The 17,622-nt window shown below is 51.5% G+C and overlaps 1 protein-coding gene across 3 annotated transcripts in view; it reads right to left on the minus strand.

Annotated features, from left to right (window-relative positions):
• LOC120044909 (rab GTPase-activating protein 1-like) overlaps positions 1-17,622 on the minus strand; it is a 161,748-nt gene that overhangs the window by 5,450 nt on the left and 138,676 nt on the right. For all 3 annotated transcript variants that reach the window (XM_038989642.1, XM_038989640.1, XM_038989643.1), the window contains 5 exons: positions 11,394-11,486; positions 7,428-7,538; positions 6,786-6,890; positions 5,672-5,755; positions 1,671-1,742 (listed from right to left, as the gene is read on the minus strand). In XM_038989642.1, coding sequence (XP_038845570.1) covers positions 1,671-1,742; positions 5,672-5,755; positions 6,786-6,890; positions 7,428-7,538; positions 11,394-11,486 — 465 coding nt within the window. The remainder of the gene's footprint in view (positions 1-1,670; positions 1,743-5,671; positions 5,756-6,785; positions 6,891-7,427; positions 7,539-11,393; positions 11,487-17,622) is intronic.

A 17,622-nucleotide genomic window follows, 5' to 3' on the forward strand; every position in this document is an offset into this window, starting at 1 on the left:
TACACCACATAAACCAGGTACAGGTTATAACACTACACTATATAAATCAGGTACAGATTATAACACTACACTATATAAATCAGGTACAGGTTATAACACTATACTATATAAATCAGGTACAGGTTATAATACTATACTATATAAATCAGGTACAGGTTATAACACTATACTATATAAATCAGGTACAGGTTATAACACTATACTATATAAATCAGGTACAGGTTATAACACTATACTATATAAATCAGGTACAGGTTATAACACTATACTATATAAATCAGGTACAGGTTATAACACTATACTATATAAATCAGGTACAGGTTATAACACTACACCACAGAGCATCTAAAGGCGTCCGGAAGCTTCCCTGCTGAAACAGTTCGGTAGAGTTTGTGTATATATTATGAAGACATTTTGTGATGTTTTTGTTTGTTTTGGACTTCGGTTAGCGTTTTTTCGGCTGTTTGGGCACACACATTTTTTTTCTGGAGGTAAGCCGAAGTCTACACCCCTTCGTCGGTGATTGGTCAACAGTAGTGATTCTTCAATAAAATCTTTGTTGTCATTCAATGAGAGACTACTCGTTTTAATTTTTTAACTGAAAGAAATATGAGTTAGATGTAAAATTGCATGACTAAGATTTCTTTGGCAAAAACGTCAAAATAAATGACATCTTGAATTATCTTAGATTAAAGCTGGCTATTTTGAGGAAGCGTATACTGGCTACGGCGTTTCAAAATGGACAAACAGTACTATTGGCAATCTTTTAAGGGAGTATATAAGCCCCCCGGGCGGTGTGGGATTGAGTAAGTACAGGCTGCTGCTGCTGTAATGGACAGTGTGGTTGTAAGGAAGCTAGCAAGGGGATGAGAAGAGGTTTTAAGTGTCAGGCTGAGTGTCAGGGTCAGGGTGAGGGTCAGGGTGAGTGTCAGGGTGAGGGTGAGTGTCAGGGTGAGGGTCAGGGTGAGTGTCAGGGTGAGTGTCAGGGTGAGTGTCAGGGTGAGTGTCAGGGTCGGGGTGAGGGTGAGTGTCAGGGTGAGGGTGAGTGTCAGGGTGAGGGTCAGGGTGAGTGTCAGGGTGAGTGTCAGGGTGAGTGTCAGGGTGAGGGTCAGGGTGAGGGTCAGGGTCAGAGTGAGGGTCAGGGTGAGTGTCAGGGTGAGTGTCTCTCCTCCACTGGCGAGACAGTCCTCAGCTGCTTCAAGAGCCTTCTCTTCCGCCCCATCACCACGCCTAGCCTGGACATGAGAAACACTACAGCCCTGGCTGTACTTGCCATCCACTATCACTGTTCACAAACAAAGAACTGGGCTACTCTGTCTGTGTCATCAAAAGGGATTCGCAATGGATTCTTTATCATAATCCTCATATTAGACTACTAATATTTGCATATAATTACACTAAGGCTATAATCATGTTTGTTGATACTACACACTTGACATTCTACATGAGACTAACCTGTATACATAAACAGTCCATACATCAACAGAGTTAACATACGTTAACTCGCTAAGCACAACTACAAACACTCACACAGCCACACAGACAGAGCATCAACATGTGACGTCACGTGTTTTAATACAGTGGTTTGTCATATCTGTCATGTGATTGTTTGATGTGATTGCGGTCTGTCATGTGATCGTGTGTCAGGTCATGTGATGATGGGGACTCACCCGGATTTTCTCCACCTCTCCCTTGTTGGCGATCTGCTGTTTCTCCAGACGCTCACTGAGCTGAGAGCAGATCTACAGGGGTCAACACAGAGGTCAAAGGTCAAACAGAGCACTGAGGTCAACTCCACACAGACAGACAAAACTTGTGGGGACGTATTGGACTGTGTGGGGGAGTCAAAGGTCTGAGGGTGTAGGGGTGGGGGGGGAGGCAAAGGTCGGAGGGTGTAGGGGTTGGGGGAGGCAAAGGTCGGAGGGTGTAGGGGTGGGGGGGAGGCAAAGGTCGGAGGGTGTAGGGGTGGGGGGGAGGCAAAGGTCGGAGGGTGTAGGGGTTGGGGGAGGCAAAGGTCGGAGGGTGTAGGGGTGGGGGGGAGGCAAAGGTCGGAGGGTGTAGGGGTGGGGGGGCAAAGGTCGGAGGGTGTAGGGGTGGGGGGGGCAAAGGTCGGAGGGTGTAGGGGTGGGGGGAGGCAAAGGTCAGAGGGTGCAGGGGTGGGGGGGGTGGCAAAGGTCGGAGGGTGGGGGGGCGCAAAGGTCGGAGGGTGCAACTGGGTACTGGACTTCCTGACGGGCCGCCCCCAGGTGGTGAGGGTAGGTAACAACATCTCCACCCCGCTGATCCTCAACACTGGGGCCCCACAAGGGTGCGTTATGAGCCCTCTCCTGTACTCCCTGTTCACCCACGACTGCGTGGCCATGCACGCCTCCAACACAATCATCAAGTTTGCGGACGACACTACAGTGGTAGGCTTGATTACCAACAACGACGAGACGGCCTACAGGGAGGAGGTGAGGGCCCTCGGAGTGTGGTGTCAGGAAAATAACCTCACACTCAACGTCAACAAAACAAAGGAGATGATTGTGGACTTCAGGAAACAGCAGAGGGAGCACCCCCCTATCCACATCGACGGGACAGTAGTGGAGAGGGTAGTAAGTTTTAAGTTCCTCGGTGTACACATCACGGACAAACTGAATTGGTCCACCCACACAGACAGCGTTGTGAAGAAGGCGCAGCAGCGCCTCTTCAACCTCAGGAGGCTGAAGACATTCGGCTTGTCGCCAAAAGCACTCACAAACTTCTACAGATGCACAATCGAGAGCATCCTGTCGGGCTGTATCACCGCCTGGTACGGCAACTGCTCTGCCCACAACCGTAAGGCTCTCCAGAGGGTAGTGAGGTCTGCACAACGTATCACTGGGGGCAAACTACCTGCCCTCCAGGACACCTACACCACCCGATGTCACAGGAAGGCCATAAAGATCATCAAGGACAACAACCACCCGAGCCACTGCCTGTTCACCCCGCTATCATCCAGAAGGCGAGGTCAGTACAGGTGCATCAAAGCAGGGACCGAGAGACTGAAAAACAGCTTCTATCTCAAGGCCATCAGACTGTTAAACAGCCACCACTAACATTTAGTGGCCGCTGCCAACATACTGACTCAACTCCAGCCACTTTAATAATGGGAATTGATGGGAATTGATCAAAAATGTATCACTAGCCACTTTAAACAATGCCACTTAATATAATGTATATGCATCTTGCCATCTTTATGTAATACATGTATCACTAGCCACTTTAAACTATGCACTTTTATGTTTACATACCCTACATTACTCATCTCATATGTATATACTGTACTCTATACCATCTACTGCATCTTGCCTATGCCGTTCTGTACCATCACTCAATTCATATATCTTTATGTACATATTCTTTATCCCTTTACACTTGTGTGTATAAGGTAGTAGTTGTGGAATTGTTAGGTTAGATTACTCGTTGGTTATTACTGCATTGTCGGAACTAGAAGCACAAGCATTTCGCTACACTCGCATTAACATCTGCTAACCATGTTTATGTGACAAATTTTAAAAAAATTATTTGATGATTTGTGTAAGGGTGGGGGGGGGGCAAAGGTCGGAGGGTGTAGGGGCGCAAAGGTCGGAGGGTGTAGGGGTGGGGGGGCAAAGGTCGGAGGGTGTAGGGGTGGGGGGGGCAAAGGTCGGAGGGTGAAGGGTGGGGGGAGTGTCTCTAAAATGAGAGGTTCTAAAGTGTGAAAAGTTGACAACAGACAGAGATCATATAAATAATGTTAAAACCTGCTCATAACAAACCCTTATCCCACAGCTAAACCCCCTCCTTCAAAATAACCACTGTACTATGAGTGACTCAGAGAATCTATACGTCCCTGTGAGGATGGTAGCCAAAGCCTGACTGGGAGTTCCCTGTCTGTCTATCTGTGTGTCTGTGTCTGTGTCTCTTGTCTGTGCCTGTGTCTCTTGTCTGTGTCTCTTGTCTGTGTCTCTTGTCTGTGTGTCTGTGTCTGTGTGTCTGTGTATGTGTGCATCTTGTCTGTGTCTCTTGTCTGTGTGTCTGTATCTTGTCTGTGTGTCTCTTGTCTGTGTCTGTATCTTGTCTGTGTCTGTATCTTGTCTGTGTCTCTTGTATGTGTCTGTGTCTCTTGTATGTGTCTGTGTCTCTTGTCTGTGTCTCTTGTCTGTGTGTCTGTGTCTGTGTGTCTGTGTATGTGTGTATCTTGTCTGTGTCTCTTGTCTGTGTGTCTGTGTATGTGTGTATCTTGTCTGTGTCTCTTGTCTGTGTCTGTGTCTCTTGTCTGTGTCTCTTGTCTGTGTCTCTTGTCTGTGTCTCTTGTCTGTGTCTCTTGTCTGTGTCTCTTGTCTCTTGTCTGTGTCTCTTGTCTGTGTCTCTTGTCTGTGTCTGTATCTTGTCTGTGTCTCTTGTATGTGTCTGTGTCTCTTGTATGTGTCTGTGTCTCTTGTATGTGTCTGTGTCTCTTGTCTGTGTCTGTGTCTCTTGTCTGTGTGTCTGTGTCTGTGTGTCTGTGTATGTGTGTATCTTGTCTGTGTCTCTTGTCTGTGTGTCTGTGTATGTGTGTATCTTGTCTGTGTCTCTTGTCTGTGTCTGTGTCTCTTGTCTGTGTCTGTGTCTCTTGTCTGTGTCTCTTGTCTGTGTCTCTTGTCTCGTCTGTGTCTCTTGTCTGTGTCTGTGTCTCTTGTCTGTGTCTGTGTCTCTTGTCTGTGTCTGTGTCTCTTGTCTGTGTCTGTGTCTCTTGTCTGTGTCTCTTGTCTGTGTCTCTTGTCTGTGTCTCTTGTCTGTGTCTGTGTCTCTTGTCTGTGTCTGTGTCTCTTGTCTGTGTCTGTGTCTCTTGTCTGTGTCTGTCTTGTCTGTGTGTCTCTTGTCTGTGTGTCTCTTGTCTGTGTGTCTCTTGTCTGTGTGTCTGTGTGTCTCTTGCCTGTGTGTCTCTTGCCTGTGTGTCTCTTGCCTGTGTGTCTCTTGCCTGTGTGTCTCTTGCCTGTGTGTCTCTTGTCTGTGTGTCTCTTGTCTGTGTGTCTCTTGTCTGTGTGTCTCTTGTCTGTGTGTCTCTTGTCTGTGTCTGTCTCTCTTGTCTGTCTCTCTTGTCTGTCTCTCTTGTCTGTCTGTGTGTGTGTGTCTGTGTGTGTCGGTCTGTGTGTGTCTGTCTGTCTGTCTGTCTGTCTGTCTGTCTGTCTGTCTGTCTGTCTGTCTGCCTGCCTGCCTGCCTGCCTGCCTGCCTGCCTGCCTGTCTGCCTGCCTGTGTCTGTCTGCCTGTGTCTGTCTGCCTGTGTCTGTCTGCCTGTGTCTGTCTGTGTCTGCCTGTGTCTGTCTGTCTGTCTGTCTGTCTGTCTGTCTGTCTGTCTGTCTGTCTGTCTGTCTGTCTGTCTGTCTGTCTGTCTGTCTGTCTGTCTGTGTCGGTCTGTGTGTGTGTGTGTGTGTGTGTGTGTGTGTGTGTGTCTGTGTGTGTCTGTGTGTGTGTGTCTGTCTGCAGTGCCTTAGACCGCTGCGCCACTCGGGAGGCCCTTATCTGTCAGTTGTGATCAAAACATAGTGTAGACAAATTACCTAGATGGCTAATTTACATCTACAGTCCCTAGGTAAGTAATAAATATGTTACTATGTAGAATACAATTTTAAACTACTTTATACACGTAGAACAAAAGTAAAAATCGTATATCTCCTGTCAGCTTACCTGTTTGTACTCTCCTATGATGGAACCATTCTTCTTTATCTCAGACTCTGATTTACCCAGCTCCCGCCTGCACATCTCTTTCAGCTGTGGACACACACGCAGACGCACACGCACACGCACGCATTGATATTATACACTGAATGAATGATACTCATGGCTGCCTACTGTGACCTACATGATAACCTCCTGTCAGTCAGCAGTCAACTGTCCTTGGGCCTGTATAAACTACCTACAGTAGTGACACACTCAACGAGGAGTGTAATGTAGTCATGAAGAGGACAGCAACAGATGTCCCTTGAGAGACTGTTTCTCCCGTAAGTGGATGTCATGAGAAATATCGTAGAGAAAGCAGGTATTGGCAGGTCCTGTGTTGGACCAAAGTCCTGGAACACAGTGGCCACAGTGCACAGACATCATCCCCCTCTGTCTTAAAGAGACAGAAACAGAGAAACAACACTGCTCTCCAATCAAGGTGCAACAACAGACGAGCAATCTGAAGATGGACAAAACATTCAGTGACTCTCCAAAGGACAATGGTATATTTATGGATCAAACCAATACATCAATGTCCATTGTCAGTGGACCTCCATTCTCTTTTCCAATACTAAAGGAATCTTTATTTTATTTTAAATAGACAGCTAACCAGATAGACAGACAGCCAGCTAGCCAAACAGACAGAGTCAGCCAGACAGCTAGACAGCTAGCCAGCCGGACATACAGCTAGCCAGACAGTCAACCAGACAGACAGCCAGCTAGCCAAACAGACAGTCAGCCAGACAGCTAGACAGCTAGCCAAACAGACAGCTAGCCAGACAGACAGCCAGACAGACAGTCAGCCAGCTAGCTAGCCAGCCAGCCAGCCAGCCAGCTAGCCAGACAGCTAGCCAGCCGGACAGACAGCTAGCCAGACAGACAGCTAGCCAGCCGGACAGACAGACAGCTAGCCAGACAGACAGACAGCCAGACAGACAGCCAGCCAGACAGACAGACAGCTAGCCATACAGACTGCCAGCTATCCAGACAGTCAGACAGACAGCCAGCTATCCAGCCAGTCAGACAGACAGCTAGCTATCCAGACAGCCAGCCAGACAGCCAGCCAGCCAGCCAGTCAGACCTGTGCAGACTCCTCCTCTAGTCGTCTCTTCTCGTCCTCTGAATCCACCAGCTTCTGTTTGGTCATCAACAGCTCCTTGTTCAGAGCGTCTACTTTCTCCTCAGCCTGAGGGACAGACAGACAGACAGACACATGGGTACGGTGACCAGGTCTATTCAGTGCATCTACTTTCTCCTCAGCCTGAGGGACAGACAGACAGACAGACACATGGGTACGGTGACCAGGTCTACTCAGTGCATCTACTTTCTCCTCAGCCTGAGGGACAGACAGACAGACAGACACATGGGTACGGTGACCAGGTCTACTCAGTGCATCTACTTTCTCCTCAGCCTGAGGGACAGACAGACAGACAGACACATGGGTACGGTGACCAGGTCTACTCAGTGCATCTACTTTCTCCTCAGCCTGAGGGACAGACACAGACACAGACACAGAGACAGAGACAGAGACAGAGACAGAGACAGAGACAGAGACAGAGACAGACAGACAGACAGACACATGGGTACGGTGAACAGGTCAACTGACATTAGCTAATGCCAAATGACAAGAAAAACCTAGCAGAGTATTAGAAAATGTATAAACACACATACACGTTTACAGACTTGCACAGGTAAAAAAGGATACATGTGGGATGTGTCTTACGTTGTCCAGGTCTTTGCGCAGAGCGATCTTGCTGCTGACCAGTTCATGGGCCAGGTCATCATTCTCCTGCTCCAGACGCATGTTAGCCTCCTGGAGACGACGGTTCTCCCTCTACAGCGGAGGAGACGAGGAAGGTAAGAGTGAGTGAGTGAGTGAGTGAGTGAGTGAGTGAGTGAGTGAGTGAGTGAGTGAGTGAGTGAGTGAGTGGAGAAGAGAGGAAAAGGGGGAGAAAGTAGAGATATTGGGAGAGAAAGTTAAGAGGAGTCAGTGAGATGAAGAGTGGAAAGAGTGGAGGATTGGAAAGAGTAAAGAAGAGAGAGAGAGAGCCTGTTGCTGAAAGACGAGAGAGAGAGAGTAGCCTGTTGCTGAAAGACGAGAGAGAGAGAGAGCCTGTTGCTAAAAGACGAGAGAGAGAGAGAGAGTAGCCTGTTGCTGAAAGACGAGAGAGAGAGAGAGAGAGTAGCCTGTTGCTGAAAGACGAGAGAGAGAGAGAGAGCCTGTTGCTGAAAGACGAGAGAGAGAGAGAGAGAGAGCCTGTTGCTGAAAGACGAGAGAGAGAGAGAGAGAGAGAGCCTGTTGCTGAAAGACGAGAGAGAGAGAGAGAGTAGCCTGTTGCTGAAAGACGAGAGAGAGAGAGAGAGAGAGAGCCTGTTGCTGAAAGACGAGAGAGAGAGAGAGAGAGCCTGTTGCTGAAAGACGAGAGAGAGAGAGAGACTGTTGCTGAAAGACGAGAGAGAGAGAGAGAGAGAGCCTGTTGCTGAAAGACGAGAGAGAGAGAGAGAGAGAGAGAGTAGCCTGTTGCTGAAAGACGAGAGAGAGAGAGAGAGAGAGAGAGCCTGTTGCTGAAAGACGAGAGAGAGAGAGAGAGAGCCTGTTGCTGAAAGACGAGAGAGAGAGAGAGACTGTTGCTGAAAGATGAGAGAGAGAGAGAGAGAGAGCCTGTTGCTGAAAGACGAGAGAGAGAGAGAGAGAGAGTAGCCTGTTGCTGAAAGACGAGAGAGAGAGAGCCTGTTGCTGAAAGACGAGAGAGAGAGAGAGAGAGAGAGAGAGAGTAGCCTGTTGCTGAAAGACGAGAGAGAGAGAGAGAGAGAGCCTGTTGCTGAAAGACGAGAGAGAGAGAGAGAGAGAGCCTGTTGCTGAAAGACGAGAGAGAGAGCCTGTTGCTGAAAGACGAGAGAGAGAGAGAGCCTGTTGCTGAAAGACGAGAGAGAGAGAGAGAGAGAGTAGCCTGTTGCTGAAAGACGAGAGAGAGAGAGAGAGAGAGAGAGCCTGTTGCTGAAAGACGAGAGAGAGCCTGTTGCTGAAAGACGAGAGAGAGAGAGAGAGAGAGAGAGAGAGAGAGAGAGAGCCTGTTGCTGAAAGACGAGAGAGAGAGAGAGTAGCCTGTTGCTGAAAGATGAGAGAGAGAGAGAGAGAGAGTAGGCTGTTGCTGAAAGACGAGAGAGAGAGAGAGAGCCTGTTGCTGAAAGACGAGAGAGAGAGAGAGAGCCTGTTGCTGAAAGACGAGAGAGAGAGAGAGAGAGAGAGCCTGTTGCTGAAAGACAAGAGAGAGAGCCTGTTGCTGAAAGACGAGAGAGAGAGAGAGAGAGAGAGAGAGAGAGAGAGCCTGTTGCTGAAAGACGAGAGAGAGAGAGTAGCCTGTTGCTGAAAGACGAGAGAGAGAGAGAGAGAGAGAGAGAGAGAGAGAGAGAGAGAGAGAGAGAGAGCCTGTTGCTGAAAGACGAGAGAGAGAGAGAGCCTGTTGCTGAAAGACGAGAGAGAGAGAGAGAGAGCCTGTTGCTGAAAGACGAGAGAGAGAGAGAGAGCCTGTTGCTGAAAGACGAGAGAGAGAGAGAGAGAGAGAGAGAGAGAGAGAGAGCCTGTTGCTGAAAGACGAGAGAGAGAGAGAGTAGCCTGTTGCTGAAAGACGAGAGAGAGAGAGAGAGAGAGCCTGTTGCTGAAAGACGAGAGAGAGAGAGAGAGAGCCTGTTGCTGAAAGACGAGAGAGAGAGAGAGACTGTTGCTGAAAGACGAGAGAGAGAGAGAGAGAGAGCCTGTTGCTGAAAGACGAGAGAGAGAGAGAGAGAGAGTAGCCTGTTGCTGAAAGACGAGAGAGAGAGAGAGAGAGAGAGAGCCTGTTGCTGAAAGACGAGAGAGAGAGAGAGAGAGCCTGTTGCTGAAAGACGAGAGAGAGAGAGAGACTGTTGCTGAAAGACGAGAGAGAGAGAGAGAGAGAGCCTGTTGCTGAAAGACGAGAGAGAGAGAGAGAGAGAGTAGCCTGTTGCTGAAAGACGAGAGAGAGAGAGCCTGTTGCTGAAAGACGAGAGAGAGAGAGAGAGAGAGAGAGAGTAGCCTGTTGCTGAAAGACGAGAGAGAGAGAGAGAGAGTAGCCTGTTGCTGAAAGACGAGAGAGAGAGAGAGAGAGAGCCTGTTGCTGAAAGACGAGAGAGAGAGCCTGTTGCTGAAAGACGAGAGAGAGAGAGAGCCTGTTGCTGAAAGACGAGAGAGAGAGAGAGAGAGAGAGAGTAGCCTGTTGCTGAAAGACGAGAGAGAGAGAGAGAGAGAGAGCCTGTTGCTGAAAGACGAGAGAGAGCCTGTTGCTGAAAGACGAGAGAGAGAGAGAGAGAGAGAGAGAGAGAGAGAGAGCCTGTTGCTGAAAGACGAGAGAGAGAGAGAGTAGCCTGTTGCTGAAAGATGAGAGAGAGAGAGAGAGAGAGTAGGCTGTTGCTGAAAGACGAGAGAGAGAGAGAGAGCCTGTTGCTGAAAGACGAGAGAGAGAGAGAGAGCCTGTTGCTGAAAGACGAGAGAGAGAGAGAGAGAGAGAGCCTGTTGCTGAAAGACAAGAGAGAGAGCCTGTTGCTGAAAGACGAGAGAGAGAGAGAGAGAGAGAGAGAGAGAGAGCCTGTTGCTGAAAGACGAGAGAGAGAGAGAGTAGCCTGTTGCTGAAAGAAGAGAGAGAGAGAGAGAGAGAGAGAGAGAGAGAGAGAGAGAGAGCCTGTTGCTGAAAGACGAGAGAGAGAGAGAGCCTGTTGCTGAAAGACGAGAGAGAGAGAGAGAGAGCCTGTTGCTGAAAGACGAGAGAGAGAGAGAGAGAGCCTGTTGCTGAAAGACGAGAGAGAGAGAGAGAGCCTGTTGCTGAAAGACGAGAGAGAGAGAGAGAGAGAGAGCCTGTTGCTGAAAGACGAGAGAGAGAGAGAGAGAGAGAGAGAGAGAGAGCCTGTTGCTGAAAGACGAGAGAGAGAGAGAGAGAGAGAGAGAGAGAGAGAGAGCCTGTTGCTGAAAGACGAGAGAGAGAGAGAGAGAGAGCCTGTTGCTGAAAGACGAGAGAGAGAGAGAGAGTAGCCTGTTGCTGAAAGACGAGAGAGAGAGAGAAGCCTGTTGCTGAAAGACGAGAGAGAGAGAGAGTAGCCTGTTGCTGAAAGATGAGAGAGAGAGAGAGAGAGAGAGAGAGAGAGAGAGAGAGAGAGAGAGAGAGAGAGAGAGAGAGAGAGAGAGTAGCCTGTTGCTGAAAGACGAGAGAGCGAGAGAGAGAGAGAGAGAGAGAGAGAGAGAGAGAGAGAGAGTAGCCTGTTGCTGAAAGACGAGAGAGCGAGAGAGAGAGAGCTCTACTGAAAATCGTCAGATCGTCTTCCTGTTTCAGTGGACTGGTGACATATATAATGTTACACTATTCTTGTAAATAACAACCTCTGAGAACCTTGATAAAAAAATGGACCTGTCTGCAGTACACAAATTCACCTGCACTGCAGACATGAATGGCATTACAACTAGCTAATGGATTCCACTGGGCTGGGATTGGATATGTGTACAAGTAGGTGCATGTGTACACAGTCTATTTCAGAGACGAACTGGACTCCCTGGATCACTGAAATGTTCTGTGATTACCATCTCTCTTGGGAGAAGATAACAAAAGTCAATACAATAGAAGGACTGAAAGCAGGTAAACAATCTAACACATTGATTGATGAATTGGTTGAGTGTCCGTACCTCATATCTCTCAATGGGAGCCTCCTGCTGCTCCTGCTGCTCTCTCATGCTGTGATATTCCTTCTCATACTTCTTCAGCTTCTTCTGGCTGATCTGTAGGGACAGACAGACCCACTGTAACTGGACAACATCTACAGATGTACGTACAGTAGACACAGAGGTGAAGGCTCCCCATAGCCTCTGTCTGCTTACAGCTCTAGTCATGGAACAAAGGCATCTTTGATGACAGTACCAGTCAGGTGATAGCTGAAATACCCAATAAAAACAAAATAGTAACTTTCTCATATGGGTTCACTTATCCGTCTACACACAAACCTGCAAATGTGTCAAGCACGAGCTACTTGAAGGTCATCCTGCATGTACAGTATAGCACCTCTTCCCATTTAATAAAAACCCATGAACAACCATGCATCTGTCTGTGCGACGCAAAACAAGCTTCATTAACATTTATTTCGATGCTCTGCCTCCCCTTCCCTCCCCTCCTTTCCCTCCCCTCCCCTCCCTTCCCTTCCCTACCCTTCACTCCCCTTTCCTCCCCTCCTCTTCTCTCCCCTCCTCTTGTCTCCCCTCTTCTTCTCTCCCCTCCTCTTGTCTCCCCTCCCGTCCTCTTCCCTCCCTCCCGTCCTCTTCCCTCCCTCCCGTCCTCTTCCCTCCCTCCCGTCCTCTTCCCTCCCCTCCCGTCCTCTTCTCTCCCCTCCCGTCCTCTTCTCTCCCCTCCCGTCCTCTTCTCTCCCCTCCCGTCCTCTTCTCTCCCCTCCCGTCCTCTTCCCTCCCCCTCCCTTCCGTCCTCTTCCCTCCCTTCCCCTTACCTCCCCTCCTCTTCTCTCCCCTCCGTCCTCTTCCCTCCCTCCCGTCCTCTTCCCTCCCTTCCCCTTACCTCCCCTCCTCTTCTCTCCCCTCCCCTCTTCCTCTCTCCCCTCCCCTCCTGTGTGTGTGTGTGTGTGTGTAGGGGTGTAAATATGCTCTTTCTCCAGCAGGCAGCACGTTGTAAATGAGATCTATTTAGCCGGCTGTGATTTCCTCCGGCTCAGACCACAGTACAGAACCGGGTCTGTTGTGGAAGAGCGGTCCATCATGAACCCAGTGATGACTGCAGATTCAGCTATAGTGGGTAACCTGGCTACATTACTGACACCCCTGCTATCATGGCTCAGGAGCTAGTGGGTGTTTGTATCTGGAACAGCACAGCCTACATGACTTTCAATGCTAGCCTTCAATATTTGAATGTGCGTGTGTGTGTGTATGTGAGTGTGTGCGTTTTGTGGCAAATGAGATTAAGGCGGGTCCACAGTCCATAGTGAGGTTGAGACAGAACGGCAGGCAGGCACTGTGATAAAATTAGAGGGTTGAAGTCAGGAGGTGCCCGTCTAGACAGAGACTCAATCTGTCCCAGTCCGACAGCTGCTGTCCCAGTCCGACAGCTGCTGTCCCGGAACGACAGCTGCTGTCCCGGAACGACAGCTGCTGTCCCGGAACGACAGCTGCTGTCCCGGAACGACAGCTGCTGTCCCGGAACGACAGCTGCTGTCCCGGAACGACAGCTGCTGTCCCGGAACGACAGCTGCTGTCCCGGAACGACAGCTGCTGTCCCGGAACGACAGCTGCTGTCCCGGAACGACAGCAGCTGTCCCGGAACGACAGCAGCTGTCTCGGAACGACAGCAGCTGTCCCGGAACGACAGCTGCTGTCCCGGACCGACAGCTGCTGTCCCGGAACGACAGCTGCTGTCCCGGAACGACAGCTGCTGTCCCGGAACGACAGCTGCTGTCCCGGAACGACAGCTGCTGTCCCGGAACGACAGCAGCTGTCCCGGAACGACAGCTGCTGTCCCGGAACGACAGCTGCTGTCCCGGAACGACAGCTGCTGTCCCGGAACGACAGCTGCTGTCCCGGAACGACAGCTGCTGTCCCGGAACGACAGCTGCTGTCCCGGAACGACAGCTGCTGTCCCGGAACGACAGCAGCTGTCCCGGAACGACAGCTGCTGTCCCGGAACGACAGCTGCTGTCCCGGAACGACAGCTGCTGTCCCGGAACGACAGCAGACTTGGAGACTAGCAAACTGGACACTACTGACACAACCTATGACAGGATGAGAGTATCTTCATCCTAAGTATGTGTCTACCCGGATCTGAAAGAGTCATCCCTAAAACTCCAAGTCTTCCAACGTGCTGATGAAATAAACTGTGTGCACTAAGCAGTGTGTGTCTGTGTACATGTGATCATTATATAAAGCTTGAATAAAAATTGTATTTTCATATTCCAAAAATGTTTTTGTTTATTTGTGAGAGAACTTCTTTTGTAAGCTAGAACTGAATTCCCACACTATCACATTCACACGATCTACTGAAAGGGCCAAGTAGTCGACTGTAGCAGTTGAGTGAGAGAGAAAAATGCCCTCACTCCACGGCTGTTTGAAAAACACTGAAGCTCTGTGCTGTCTGTCAGTGTGTGTGTGTTTGTTGTTAGAGTTAATCTCTAATCCTGCACCTGAGCGCTATATAAAACACACACACACACACACACACACACACACACACACACACACACACACACACACACACACACACACACACACACACACACACACACACACACACACACACACACACACACACACACACACACACACACACACTGTATAGTGCATACACAGTGAAAGACACACACACATAGGAACCAGGCTCTGGAACCAAGTACATTTATAGAACTGCACAACCACACAACTACAGTGCTTACAAAAAAGGGAAGGATATGTGTGTGTGTGTGTGTGTGTGTGTGTGTGTGTGTGTGTGTGTGTGTGTGTGTGTGTGTGTGTGTGTGTGTGTGTGTGTGTGTGTGTGTGTGAGTGAGAAAAAGAGAGAGAGTTTGAGCTTGTGTGTTTCACTGTATATGCACTATACAGACTATGTGTGTGGGTGTGTGTGTGTGTGTGTGTGTGTGTGTGTGTGTGTGTGTGTGTGTGTGTGTGTGTGTGTGTGTGTGTGTGTGTGTGTGTGTGTGTGTGTGTGTGTGTGTGTGAGTGAGAAAAAGAGAGAGAGTTTGAGCTTGTGTGTTTCACTGTATATGCACTATACAGACTATGTGTGTGGGTGTGTACTGCCTGTAAACAGTGGCTCTGCTGTACGCCTCTCTCTTACTGAAGCCACAGTAGAAAACAACTGGTTGATTCTGAGCAGAGTAAAGTCCCTGGGACTAAAGGAGGGACTCACATTACTGTAACACCTGCTTGCCTCTGTAAAGTAGCTTGTACAGACTAAAGTAGAGTAATACAAACATTACCTCAATGCTAATCTACCAGTGATGTAAGATAGCTCAGTGGGAGACTGGTAGAGCTCCTGGGAAGAACAGGGTGGTAGAGAGTGGAAAATAAGAGAGAAGGAGAGGAGGAGCAGGGGGCTGAGAGGAGAAGAGGAGAGGCAGGGAGCAGTGAGGAAAGTAGAGGCAGAAGGCTGAGAGGAAGCAGGAGGTTGAAAGGAGAGGAGAGGCAGGAGGCTGCAAGGTGAGTAGAGGCAGGAGGCTGAGGGGAAAGGCAAGAGGCTGAGAGGAAGCAGGAGGTTGAAAGGAGAGGAGAGGCTGCAAGGAGAGGAGAGGCAGGAGGCTGAGGGGAGAGGCAGGAGAATGAGGAGAGAGGCAGGAGGCTGAGGGGAGAGGCAGGGGGTTGAGGGGAGGGGCAGGAGGCTGAGGGGAGAGGCAGGAGGCTGAGCGGAGAGGCAGGAGAATGAGGAGAGAGGCAGGAGGCTGAGGGGAAAGGCAGGGGGTTGAGGGGAGAGGCAGGAGGCTGAGGGGAGAGGCAGGAGGCTGAGGGGAGAGGCAGGAGGCTGAGGGGAGAGGCAGGAGGCTGAGGGGAAAGGCAGGGGGTTGAGGGGAGAGGCAGGAGGCTGAGGGGAGAGGCAGGAGGCTGAGGGGAGAGGCAGGAGGCTGAGCGGAGAGGCAGGAGGCTGAGGGGAGAGGCAGGAGGCTGAGGGGAGAGGCAGGAGGCTGAGGGGAGAGGCAGGAGACTGAGGGGAGGTGCAGGAGGCTGAGAGGAGAGGCAGGGGGTTGAGAGGAGAGGCAGGAGGCTCAGAGGAGAGGCAGGGAGCTGTGAAGAAAGTAGAGGCAGGAGGCTGAGAGGAGAGGAGAGGAAGGAGGCTGTGAAGAGAGGAGAGGCAGGGGGTTGAGAGGAGAGGCAGGGGGTTGAGTGGAGAGGCAGGGGGTTGAGGGGAGAGGCAGGGGGTTGAGGGGAGAGGCAGGAGGCTGAGGGGAGAGGCAGGAGACTGAGGGGAGGTGCAGGAGGCTGAGCGGAGAGGCAGGAGGCTGAGGGGAGAGGCAGGAGACTGAGGGGAGGTGCAGGAGGCTGAGAGGAGAGGCAGGGGGTTGAGTGGAGAGGCAGGGGGTTGAGAGGAGAGGCAGGGGGTTGAGAGGTGAGGCAGGGGGTTGAGAGGTGAGGCAGGGGGTTGAGTGGAGAGGCAGGGGGTTGAGTGGAGAGGCAGGGGGTTGAGAGGAGAGGCTGGAGGCTGAGTGGAGAGGCTGGAGGCTGAGTGGAGAGGCAGGGGGTTGAGAGGTGAGGCAGGGGGTTGAGGGGAGAGGCAGGGGGTTGAGGGGAGAGGCAGGGGGTTGAGTGAAGAGGCAGGGGGTTGAGTGGAGAGGCAGGGGGTTGAGTGGAGAGGCAGGGGGTTGAGAGGTGAGGCAGGGGGTTGAGGGGAGAGGCAGGGGGTTGAGGGGAGAGGCAGGGGGTTGAGAGGAGAGGCAGGGGGTTGAGAGGTGAGGCAGGGGGTTGAGGGGAGAGGCAGGGGGTTGAGAGGAGAGGCAGGGGGTTGAGAGGAGAGGCAGGGGGTTGAGGGGAGAGGCAGGGGGTTGAGTGGAGAGGCAGGGGGTTGAGAGGAGAGGCAGGGGGTTGAGAGGTGAGGCAGGGGGTTGAGTGGAGAGGCAGGGGGTTGAGTGGAGAGGCAGGGGGTTGAGAGGTGAGGCAGGGGGTTGAGAGGTGAGGCAGGGGGTTGAGAGGTGAGGCAGGGGGTTGAGTGGTGAGGCAGGGGGTTGAGTGGAGAGGCAGGGGGTTGAGGGGAGAGGCAGGGGGTTGAGAGGAGAGGCAGGGGGTTGAGAGGTGAGGCAGGGGGTTGAGGGGAGAGGCAGGGGGTTGAGAGGAGAGGCAGGGGGTTGAGAGGAGAGGCAGGGGGTTGAGAGGTGAGGCAGGGGGTTGAGAGGAGAGGCAGGGGGTTGAGGGGAGAGGCAGGGGGTTGAGAGGAGAGGCAGGGGGTTGAGGGGAGAGGCAGGGGGTTGAGAGGAGAGGCAGGGGGTTGAGAGGAGAGGCAGGGGGTTGAGAGGTGAGGCAGGGGGTTGAGAGGTGAGGCAGGGGGTTGAGAGGTGAGGCAGGGGGTTGAGAGGTGAGGCAGGGGGTTGAGAGGTGAGGCAGGGGGTTGAGAGGAGAGGCAGGGGGTTGAGAGGAGAGGCAGGGGGTTGAGAGGAGAGGCTGGAGGCTGAGAGGAGAGGCAGGGGGTTGAGAGGAGAGGCAGGGGGTTGAGAGGAGAGGCAGGGGGTTGAGAGGTGAGGCAGGGGGTTGAGAGGTGAGGCAGGGGGTTGAGAGGAGAGGCAGGGGGTTGAGAGGAGAGGCAGGGGGTTGAGAGGAGAGGCTGGAGGCTGAGGGGAGAGGCAGGGGGTTGAGAGGAGAGGCAGGGGGTTGAGAGGTGAGGCAGGGGGTTGAGGGGAGAGGAGAGGCAGGGGGTTAAGAGGGGAGAGGCAGGGGGTTGAGGGGAGAGGCAGGGGGTTAAGAGGGGAGGCAGGGGGTTAAGAGGGGAGGCAGGAAGCTGAGAGGAGATGCAGGAAGCTGAGAGGAGATGCAGGAAGCTGAGAGGAGATGCAGGAAGCTGAGAGGAGATGCAGGAAGCTGAGAGGAGAAAGGAATCTGGTCCACCTCTCAGATCCTGCCACCTGGCTCTGGGTTTTACTTTGTCCTTGCGGTCGCCGCAGTGACAGAATTAGATTTCTGGTGACAGCTTGGTGACACTGAGGATCTCAGTGTGTGTGTGTGTGTGTTTGTGTGTCACCCTGAGGACCTTGCCTGTACCTCTCAGCCCTTAAGATCCTTATCCTTCTCTAAAACGGCCTCTCTATCAGGGAGCGGGGTCAGGTGACCAGACCTGTCAAAAAGGTCAGATGTCAGAGGTGCATGACCTCAGGCCTGACCCCTCGGCCTACCTTGGTTCTAACATACCCTTTTAATTACTGGTCATGTGATCATTACTGCCATTACA

The sequence above is a fragment of the Salvelinus namaycush genome, chromosome 3 (genome assembly GCF_016432855.1).
Source record: "Salvelinus namaycush isolate Seneca chromosome 3, SaNama_1.0, whole genome shotgun sequence".
Classification (NCBI taxonomy): domain Eukaryota; kingdom Metazoa; phylum Chordata; class Actinopteri; order Salmoniformes; family Salmonidae; genus Salvelinus; species Salvelinus namaycush.